This window comes from Sciurus carolinensis, chromosome X, assembly GCF_902686445.1.
Source record: "Sciurus carolinensis chromosome X, mSciCar1.2, whole genome shotgun sequence".
NCBI lineage: Eukaryota > Metazoa > Chordata > Mammalia > Rodentia > Sciuridae > Sciurus > Sciurus carolinensis.
Window position 1 is genome coordinate 98,193,087 of NC_062232.1, and position 12,056 is coordinate 98,205,142.

At 33.9% G+C, this 12,056-nt stretch overlaps 1 protein-coding gene across 7 annotated transcripts in view; it reads right to left on the reverse strand.

The window, feature by feature from the left end:
* The window catches only part of Klhl13 (kelch like family member 13), a 172,072-nt gene that overhangs the window by 38,392 nt on the left and 121,624 nt on the right, over positions 1-12,056 (reverse strand). For all 7 annotated transcript variants that reach the window (XM_047535775.1, XM_047535771.1, XM_047535777.1 and 4 more), the window contains one exon: positions 1,787-1,928. In XM_047535775.1, coding sequence (XP_047391731.1) covers positions 1,787-1,928 — 142 coding nt within the window. The remainder of the gene's footprint in view (positions 1-1,786; positions 1,929-12,056) is intronic.

The window sequence follows — 12,056 nt, forward strand, 5'->3', positions numbered from 1 at the left end:
TTTCTCCCATGTGGACTGGGGAGATAGCTCACTTGGTAGAGTGCTTGCCTTGCAAGCACAAGGCCCTGGGTTAAATCCCCAGCACTGCAAGATTTCTCTCATATAATAACTATAACAAATGACTTCAGAGTCACAAGTTTTTCATGAGTAAATCTGAGCCTGATCTCACAGACTTATGAATCTTCTTAATTTCCTACATAGATAAACTTGATCTATTTTTCACTGGTATGATTATCTAGTCCTGATATTTGTTCCTCAAATTGCTCTAAAAGATGCAATGTGGCACACAAAAGCCCTAACTAACTTTACCAATAGAGCTCTAAAAAATAGTTAAAAGGGATCCCTCTACTAAACATAGAGGTAAATGCTAATGAGAAAGTTACTTAATAGAAATCAGGTGACATTAGCTATCTTAACTACAGCTTAAGGGGAAACCTGAGCCATTAAAAAAACTAAATGCTGTGCATGTTTCCAACAAGTTGACTAATGTTCCTAAAGCCTTAAATGGCCTCCACTCACAAATCAAGATCCCATCTTAAGCTTTAATGAGTTACTGTCTTCACGGTTTTTAGAGACTGACTGAGATACTAATTGCTTTTGTGCTGTTTACAAAAGAGTAATGCTTTGCTGTCCTGTTTATTGTTGTCCTAGCATGATCCCTGCCCTATGTATGCCTTGTCCAGTCACCCGCCATCTGCCACCATGGACCTCTGAACAGCCCTGACACTGAATACCCTTAACTGTCCACACCCCATCTGATAGAGAACAAGGACTTTGGGTCACTCCCCCACAGCTTCGCCCTCTCTCAGCAGGAAGCAGCTTGGAGATGTTGTCACTCACATTTCCATAGAAATGGAATGTAGAAATTGACAGTGGGAAAAAGTAACAGTGTTCACTTTATGCTTTGATTATAGCCCTTGCTGCTCTGCCAATGCAACTTATTTTTAAAAGGACATGTTTCTTCCTCTTCCTCTCTCCCTTCTCCTCCCTAATCTCTCCCCCTTCCTAATCTCAGGGGAAACAGAATTACCTTTCTTCCCCATCCTAGGCAGAGTTATCTGTCCTTGAGCACACACTCATCACAGGATCAAAGTAATTCAGACTTTGTCGATGGTACCAGAAGATCTCAGAAATGACTATCTCCCAAATTAACAAGTGAATTACAACTCCAACAGAGAAGTATGGAATGTGGCTTTTGAGTCACCTCTTTAAAAACCCCTGGCTCCCCAGAAGGGCAGAATCATAGCCTCTGGGACAGGAGTTCCCTGTGTTTCTCCTTTGCTAGCAAAGCAATAAAGTTTCTTTTTCCTTTTTCACACACACACACACACACACACACACACGATTTCTCCCCTGGTTGTCAGGTGCAGTGGCACATGTCTATAATCCCAGCAACTCAGGAAGCTGAGGCAGGAGGATCACAAGTTAGAGACCAGACTCAGGAACATAGCAAGGCCCTAGCAAGACCCCATCTTAAAATTTTAAAAAAATTAAAAATGGCTAAAGATATAGCTAAGTGGTATTGTACACTTGAGTCAAATCCCCAGTACCGAAAAAAAAAATCTCCCCTGGTGGGTATTTCTTTTTTGTTTTTCTAAGTAACAAGCTTTTGTTAAAGTTTTATATTAACAGTAAAACTAGGCAGAAAATATAGATTTACCATACACCTTCCATCCCTGTCCCCTTCACACCCACCACATCCCCTACTATGGGCATTCCACACCACAAAATTCCTGGCATGTTTAAAAAGATGTGCAAATACTACTAAAGGGACAATTTAGATTACCTGTAACACCACAGAACTGTGGGTATTGCTGGTAAAGATGCGTGTGGTTCCTGCCTTGGAAGACTGTAAATGGGAAGAGAGGCCCATTTCGCTGCTTCCAAGGGATAATTTCATGTGTTGGTCTTCCTCTTCCACAAGAGATCTGAAATGTTTTTAAAATCAGAAAAATAAAATTAAAATGTGTATGATTCACAAAAATGAAATTACTTAGAAAAAAAATCTCACTATTGCCAATAATCTTACTATGGAATACGCCAAAGTGTGTTTCACTATATTTAAGGCTCATATCACTCTGTATCATACAAGAAATATATATTTATAAAATATAGATAAGAACTGAGAAGTAAACTTAAAAGATCATTTGAAACTATAGTCACAAGTGTTTTTATTGTCACAGTATTTGCTTTTGATATTTTGCCATTCAGACAGTAATGCTATGAAGTTGTATTATTCACAGTTAAGTTTACTTTGAAACATCGAATTTTAAAAATTAGAAATTTTAGAAAAATAAAACTAATAGGTGCCATTCACTGAACATGTGTCAGGTCCTTGCCAAAAATTTTACAAATATAAGCTCATTTAATCCTTAAACAATTCAGTGCAATGGGTATTGTTATTATCTCCTTTTTATTAATAACAGTGATAGCAAGCAAAAGAGGGTTAAAATAACTAATTTAGAATTACAATGTTATTAAAATGATCAGGTCAGTATTTGAATCTAGGTTTAGTCTGATTCCAACTCCAAATCCCCCATTAATCTAAGTCAAAAATGAACATTGTTATATTAATACATGGCTTCCTCTTCTGGTATTAATAGTTCTAATCGACACCAACTGAACAAAATTGTACACATTAAACAATATCTTTTTCTAGCAGTATCTCTCAGGTTGGGACTATTTGGCTTATATACTAGTAGCATATCCATCTTTTCAAAGAAATGAATAATAAAATAACACAAGATAATGACATATGTATTATAACAATAATTTTCTCAGAGGCCATAAGAAAGGGTTGGAGAAACTGTAGTGAGCAGTTCACTTAGTTGCCCAGAGACTATGACAGTATATTTGATAATCAAAAGTCCCACATAGGTTACAATAAAAATTGGCCTTCATGGAATGGCCTTTCATTTTTCTTTAGAAGAGGCCTTGTGTTTCCTTAGGTTATAGATGGCTAAAACTATTTCTGGATCACCTGCCTTTGAGTACAGAGGCCATATCTCTTAACTGGATTGTGCATTCATAATATAGACTACTAAAATTGACCTTAGGGGAAAAGGAGAATGGATTTAACTGCTTCACTTTTTCCTATTTATCTGTAATTTCCTAAATTTTGAATTATTTGCTTTTCTGATTGGACTATCAAATATCACACAGGTTGCACTTTTTCTAAAATACCTATAAATTGAGCTAATCAATTTTAATGGGGAAAAAAGTTTTAAGATTATAGCATATTTTATATAATATCCTGCTTTTTGAATTCTGACACCAACTGAATGGTTTTAAATCCTACAATAATTGGCAAAAATCCTGACCTTAAGTATGACATCAATTCTTCTAAATATTAGTGCCATAGCATAACTAAAAATGAATCAATAATATATAACCATGCTTTATTCAACATGCATAGATATTCAATAGAAAATAATTTAAATAAGGTTTTAATGAGCATAAAAGAAAATGAATATAACCTTTCACCAGAGTTTCAGAAATAGCTTTAAAATTTAAATTATATATATATATGATATGTTTTATGTATCTTCACATATATTTCTCAATATTGTTTGTGAACAGACATTTAAAATTATAGAATCAACTGGAAAAGTCAAAAAAGAGATTGATGGTGAGTAGTATCTCTAATCAGAAGATTTCTATTCATTGGGAATTATTTTAATAGGATATTCAAGCGGACTCTTTTATTAGTATCTGTATTCTCTACACAGAGCCTGGCATGAGAAGCTTAATATATGTCCTCTGAATGAATACAGGATCTCATTTCTGTGGATCATTCCAAAGACATTTCTTCATCATGCAGTGCTTAAATGACTATCAATTATCATTTTTATAAAACTGCAGATGTAAAAGGGACAGGAGTAAAGCTGAAACAACATTGCCCTTATGACATACCCTGGAAATTACTTTTTTGAATAAACTACAGATAACAACTTGTTTACTTGTCATTTGTCTCTTGCTCTTAAAATTGAAAAGCAGAATGTGAAAATGCAGTCCTTTCTTGGCAATATAATGTAGCTGACTTTCTAATTAATTACTTCAAAAGCTGAAGAAGCCTTCAGTAAATTCATCTTCTTTATGACTTTTCGTCAGTATCTTTTGACTTTTTAACATTCAAAACACTCCCTATTATTTCTGCATCAGTAACAGTACATGACATGTCAACCTTCTTAGCAGATTCAATATTCTCTTCCATCTCCTTTTCATTAAGTTTATTGACTGGATGTGAAGATCATTGTTCTTCAACATTACAAGGAGGTTACCCCTCTCTGCAACCCCAGGCCACAATTATATGAGACTATGCTTAAAAGAATGATCATCTGAGTAATTCCACGTACAAAAAAAAAACCAACTCATTTAAAGAAAATCTTATTTTTCTTTCAATTCATATGGCTAAAAACAACAGACAGGCCAGTGATTCTCAATGAAGGAGGGAGGAGTGAAAGACATTTTGCTGCCCCCCCCACACACATACATTCAGCTATGTCTAGAGGCATTTTTCATTATAGCAACTGGGAGATGAGAATACAATTACTGTCATCTCTTGGGATGCTACTAAACATCTTATAACACACAAGACAGTTCCGTACATCAAAGATATTCTCAGGAAAAAATGTCAAGAGTGCTAAGGTTGAGAAACCTTGATATAGAGAGATCGAGTGCCTCGTGAAATGTTTCTCAATCAATTTTTTTCTTTTAAACAATTCCCCAGTCCTCTGGTTGATTCCATGAAGTGATATTAGCAGGACAAAAACACAGTATGGTTATTAATTGCCACTAACCCTTCCATGGCTACCAAATAGAGTACCTCTGCTGTCCTCACATTCATCAATTTAAAGTGTTTACAGCGGATAAGTGAATAATGGCTTTTAAGTTTATAAGAATTATGTAGCAAAGTTTTCATTTTATATAAGCTCATGTAAAAACAATGATTTATTAATTCTTCTTAAAACAATTGTTATTTGGATTCAATATGAAGCTTAGAATGTAATGAATCCTGTCCCAATAGTCCCATTTCATCAACACTACAAAAGTATTCAGGGGAAAGACTATGTTCATCAATTTTCTTTCTAAAAATTAAATATCTCTTTGTTCCTACAATATTAAAGTCTACATATGTCTGCCAAGACACTCCTTCCATTGGACACATGCTATTTTCAAAACAATGACCAACCACAGTGCCTAAAAGTAATCTTTCACAGAAGTGTGCATGCATCAGTCAATGGTTCTTGCTCATAGAAAACAATCACTTTTTTGAAGGTTAGAGATACAGGCACCATGTAATCATTTTGCTAAAAGAATTGCAAATACGGTCAAACTGAACATACACAGACTATGGCATTTCTTTGCACTATTGTTTCAAGACAAAGGGGAAAAACGTCTTAAACAACTGTTGTATGTTAACAAAATGATGCCAACATTGTAATCTTGCCTCAAAATTTCCATATTTTAACAATTACCCCAAGAGAAATATATGTAAATGATATGAGCACACAATTCGCAAACATGAAGTACAAATGGTTAACAAAAATGCTTCAACTTCATCAGTATTCCAGAATATGCAAATTAAAACAAAGATTCTATCTTTAAACCTATAAAATTATCAAAGCAAAAGAATTCTCTCAAATTTCTAGTGCAGACATATATTAAACCCCTACTGTCTATATGGAATGTTCATCTAAATAGATATTTGAAAAAAATTTTAAGATCACCTAATGAACAAATCTTTTATTTTTTATTTTTATGGCAAACATCATGATATTGAAGTATTTTATACTGTATTCATGTCCTGGTAGGTTGGCCACAGCAAGAGTGCTCTGTCAATGTGGTTCAGCTATATTTTCTACCAAGAATAGTTATGCAGAAGGTTAATTTGTTAGAGATTCTATAAAGAATGATACATTCTTATATTTTACTTTTCACAGGAAGGGAAGAACACCTCTTAATTGCATTTGAGTCCAAAGCCCAAATAATCTCCCAATACCAAAAACAATAATTTTCCAAAATCCACTGTAACCAGTACTTTGGTACTTAAAAAATGGGGAGTTGTCCTGGTAAAATATAAAACACACATCTCATTTTCTTTGATTTGATCACTGCAAACACCAATTCATGTTACACAGAAAGGCGAGTCAAGTCAAATTTCATTGGGAAGGAAAAATGTTAGTGCTTCCTGAAATTATTAATTTCAAAATTACAGGGAAACATAACTTCTCTTAGTAGAAGCTGTGTGTGCCAACTCATGCATTGGCACATTAGTTTCTAGCTCACACCAAATAGATGAATCAGAGAAGTAAAAATGTAAAAGTATATGAACAACATCTTTATCTTTTCTCTATTTAGTTACCAATTGTTTTCATAGTGCTTCCCTTTGCTTGCCACCATTTTCTCAGAGGTTAAGTCTAACAATGTATTCTAATAACACAATCCCACTGTAACAGAAGAATAGAGTCTCTTGAGTTAGTGTTTAAAGTATTATACAAATATTGTAGGCTCCCAGGTTAATATAATTATCATACCTGAAAGTTACTAGTTGTTTGATATATGAAAAGAGCAACAGTAACAAAACAAAACAAAAACAAGAAAGCCAGGAATGGTTTAAACAATACTACAAAACAGGTGGGTTAATCAATGCACTCACTCATGCTTTCTACCACCCATCCCCCCAAAAATAAAATACATATTTCTCACACTTACAATTTAAAAAGAAAATCAAGAAAAAGATTTTCTTCAAAGAAGTACTCCCCCTCCATTTGTTTTTCTGCTCTGAAACAGAGAACTGCCTGCTAGCAGCAGCATTTGCTAAATGAAACATTTCTTGAGATAAAGTTGCATGGCAGGTGGAGAAGAAATTTTGCCACCTGTTCACATACTCATTTGAATTTGAGTGCTAAATCTGTCAAGGTATTTCCTTCCACCCTTGAGAAATGTATTAAAAACTTAAGATGGTAGAAATCGTTTCCCAGTGGTTTTTTAATAGATTCAAACTATGCATACTGCCTTGAATTTCAAAGATATTAATACTTTTCTACTGTCCTTCATCACCCCTCCCAAACAAAATTTGAATGTCAGAACACATGAGTTTTCACACACACATACACACACACACACACACACACACACACACACACACACATATACGCTCAGCTTAGTAGGAAAAATTAGAGGAATATTTTGAATAAATTCACACACAGAATTTCCAACTCCTGAAATGAGTTAACATCTATAAAATAAGCCTGTCTTGTTCACTGAAAAAAATGAAGAAAAAAAACTTAAAACTTTGAGCACTGAAAGATTTGTCTCCAACTAAGGTAATATCTATGGTAACATTATATGAAGAAATTACAAATATATAAACCTCTCTTAAGAAGGCATAAATTAATTGCTGCTAAAGGTACTATAGAGAATGTATCTCCTTTTTAAGGTGTTTGCCTAAAAGGATTCCAGAAAGACAAAGCTTTAGTTGGTTATTTGTATTTTTTAATGACATAAATGTAAGTACATTATTACCTGTCTGAAATGATTTCATTAATGGAAACCTTCAACATAGATGACTTTTATAAAATAGCTGCTATCTTCCCAAAGTTTTTTTTTTCCTGCTGTAGCAATACCAGAATCCACAAAAGATCAAGGTGATAGGATTATACTATAAAGTGATTTTCCAAAGTAGGTATTGCACACACTTCTTATATGTATATGTCTGTCAAATATAAAATTGAATCACATTAATAAATAGCTGATGTCCATTTTAACATAGGAATAAGATCATTTACCCAGCACCTGCTATGTACCAGGCATTGTGCCAGGCACGTTCTAATATGCTACTTAATCCTCATAACTACCCCATACTAAAGACAGGGAACCAAAGCTCGGAGAATTCAAGGCCTTACTCTGATTTTGAACCCACTACTGAACCCAGAACCTGCATTGTTCCCAATGCACAAAACCTAAAATAATAAAAATAGCAGACAGTAGAAACTGTAAAGCAATTCCTGTTTTCAATGCTTAATTTATAAATACAAGGAGGATATCTGAGAGATTCATTCTGTTAGAGGCAAGTGATTTTGCCAGTTTAATTAATTTAGTCTAAAATCACCTGCTTTGTGTGTCAGGGAGGAAGATAGAGGAGAGGATTGTTAATAGTTATGGGGTACAATTCACTAGGGTAACTGTGGTTGACAAGAATAAACTGAATGTTTTGAAGTAGTTAGTAAAGAGAGGATTTTGAATGTTCCTAATACAAAGAAATGATAAATATTTGAGATGGTAGATATGTCAATTACCCAAATGTAATCATTACATGTTGTATATACACTGCATCACATAAATATGTGCAATTACTATGTCTTATTTTAAAATGAAAATATATTTTAGTCTGGGCACAGTAAAACATGCCTGTAAGCCCAGCTATTTGGGAGGCTGAGGCAGGATTGCTTGAGTCCAGGAGGTCAAGATCAGTTAGGCAACATATCAAGACCCTGCCTCAAACAACAAAAAGTAAAAATATATTTTAAAAATAAAAATTATTAAAATTATCCACATTAACTTCTCTATTTCCATAAAAACAATGTCAATGCTAAAAATTTCTGCCAATGCATATGGAGTGAGGAGATAGCATACCCTAAAATATAACTCAGATCAAATTTACGGAGAATTTTACATTACCGATATCAACATTTAAAAGAACAGATTCTGAATTCCAATGCCAACCATCACAATCACATAAATAGCACTATGACACAGATGAGGGAATTGGGCTAGACAAATGGAATGACAAATGATACTCCATTAGATGACTATAACAGGATGAAAGTTAATTATCCAAACCAAAAAGCATTTGCACTGAATCTCAATCCTGTCCTTGAAAAGCTTTAAAATTAATGTTTGTTCCCTCTAGTTACCATATTTCAAGACGTTAGTCTCCCTTCATCTTTTAAAATCCAGATTCTAATTAAACTATATAAGATCCCACACATCTTGACCAAATAATTCTTCAATTTAGGAAGCCCAATTTATATATTATTTTTTCACTATTCACATTTTTTGTAATATTCTGGTGAAAACAAGATAGGCAGATGGGTAGATTGGTAGGTGGATGGATGAATGAGTGAATAGAAGGACAGTGGGTAGGGAGATAGATAAGATGTATTTAAGAATTCACTCTATCTCATTAAGTAGAAATAAAATAGTAAGAAAAAGAATGAACTGCTGAATATTGGTTCCATACCTGCTATGCAAAAAACCCAAAAACAAACAAACAAAAAACACCTTAGTCAAAGCTTTCCTTGCCCTTAAGAAGCCACAAGCTACATAAGATGAGTATGTGTACAAGTGACAGTGACTTGTTTTAAAAATTCCAGCTGTTGTATTAAAAACATACAATTGTTTTGATACTGAAATTTTTCTAAATTAGTTGAAATTAGAGATGCCTCTAAGTGGGAAGAGGGTGATGTGATGTGGGTTGGGAGAAAGCATGCGCTTCCATCCCTATCAACAGTCCTGCCCTCAAAGCATGGAAGAAATAGTTACAATCCTCTGGCTGCACATGAACCCTCTACCAAAATGCTCCACCTTACTACTAGCAGCATGCATGCCCAGTGAGAAGTCTGGCTATACCTGCAGCAATGAGCTTGCCTTCTCCTTCTTCAATCCCAAAATGAAGAAACTAGAACAGGCATTTCAATCCCTCCAACACACAGGCCAGCTTTTTCCAAAGGAGCTTTGCTTCCAGATGATTTGCTAACTAAGGTGTCATTTTACTCCCATTATCTGTAGCTTACCAACTCTGAAATGTCACTATTGTGCTATGGTGCATTTAAATTGAAAGTCATGCTATGAACAAATTGGGTTTCATCTGCCTAAAATTTCAGTTTATTAAATATTCAAACATCCAAGTTATCCAATTTTGAAGTTTATTATAAAGGCAGATTCTATACACCCAAAATCAATTAGAAATCACTGGGACAAATCCATTTGGGAAAAGGAGAAGCATTAATCAAGTACTTTAAGAAAGGTGATGAAAATCCTATCCTTTTCTGAATTTCCCAGTTACATTCAACTTCATAAAGTCAATAATTCACAAACAGATCTTAAGGGAATGTTTATTTCTCTTTTAAAAGTAAACAAAAGAGTAAGTCTTACAACATAATAACCATTGCATTCCATGTTTTAATAAACACAATAGGCAGCTCTAAGAGTCCCACTGACTTTATGTATTCAAAGCCCATTATAAATATAAGAAATCTTAGTCTTGATTTTGCAATAACTTAGAGGTATCTCTAATTATTTTGATGAAAACAGAAAACTTTCAGTATCAAATAATCATATGTTTTTAAAACAACAGCCAGTATTTTTGAAACAAGGATGAATAATATAAAGAACATGGAAGATAGGCTCTCAACCTCATAAGTTTGGGAATCACACTTAGGATAGTTCTCTCAAGTTCATCTCACTTATGGGGCTTATGGAAGCAAATAATCTAAGTTATCATTTTTCATGTTAAAATTATTTCTCCTTTTTGCATATCTGTCTTACCATTAAAAGGTATTTTTTCATAAAAATTTCTTATAAACTTGAAATTTTCCCTCTTTACTATATTCTCCAGAAGGAAACATATATATTGCTGGCCTTAAATTTTTGTTAGGAAACACAAAAATTCTTACTCTCAGCCACTTATCCACATACAATAATCATACTTCAACAGTATAAATACAGTCTTTAACCCCAGAAATGGTACTGGATTTTTCTCCTAAAATGCTGTCAGGACCCACCATTTTACTACACTCCTAAGAAACTATTTTAATGAAGATTACCATAATCCTCAGTTCTAAATCACAAGTAATTTCAGAATCTATCCACGGACAATTGTGTTAATGTGAATAACAAAAACTGTTCTGTAAAAACTCTTTTTTTTTCATAAGACTTAGTTCATAATGCATTAACACTAAGCAAGGAGGCAGTTGGGCAAATTATTTTTTGTACCATGACTATATTTGATTACCTAAACTATTAAAAATTCTTAATAGACTTCGTAATGTTTTCCTGGAAGCAAGATTGCTGTTTGGGTGAGAAAAAGATGCAAATTATAAATGACTGGTGAGTTTATTTCTTTGAGAGTAAGATGTTTCTAAAGGAATACCATGAGCTCTAGTTTATTTAGTAGAAATATTAGTTTATTTAGTATACAGACCATATCATTTTGATGAAATATCAAAGTGTGCATCAAACATTCACATTTTAAGTGGAAACTTCAAATAAAAGATAATTGAAATATTTTAGATTGTATGTGTTTTGAAAAAGTGGTCTATGAATTGTGAAGAAATAATTACTACCTTAATTTGTCTGAGATAGAAGCACTTCTTTCCTTCCTTCAATATAGACCTTTAAACCATTGTCGCACACCTAAATTATAATTTCTGACTCTCAGAGTGGAGGTGAGAAGCAGACAAAGAGTCACCCAGTAGGTGAGAATAGCAGGGAGTTGAGGTGTTAAAAGTTTGTCCAGCTAGTTGAAAGATGCTACTCTAAAGTCTACTGCACTCATCTCCATGAGCTATTTCTTGAAGTAATAATTTTTAAATCTTCAAAATCCAGTCTTTTCATGGGCTAAAGATATTCTAAAGAATATTAATTTGATGACAAATTTCTTAATGGCCATTTCTGGAAACTTGATCAGCCAAAAGAAATTCCAGGAATCTTAAATGTATCCTGATGTCATACATTCAAGAGAGCCATAGATAGAATATTTTGGATTCTAAAAGACAATTGATATCATCAAAATACTTGTCACCTTTGACTGCTGCTTCTTCTCCATCTCTCATGTCTAATCAACTTTTTTACCAGGGGTTGAACTCAAGGGTGCTTAACCACTGAGTAATACACCCAGCTTTTTTGTTGTATTGTTATTTAGAGGTAGGATCTCATGAGTTGTTTAGGGCCTCGCTAAATTGCTGAGGCTGGCTTTGAACTCACAATCCTCCTGTTTCAATCTCCCAAAACTGCTGGAATTACACGCATGCATCACGGTGCTTGGCTTCAAC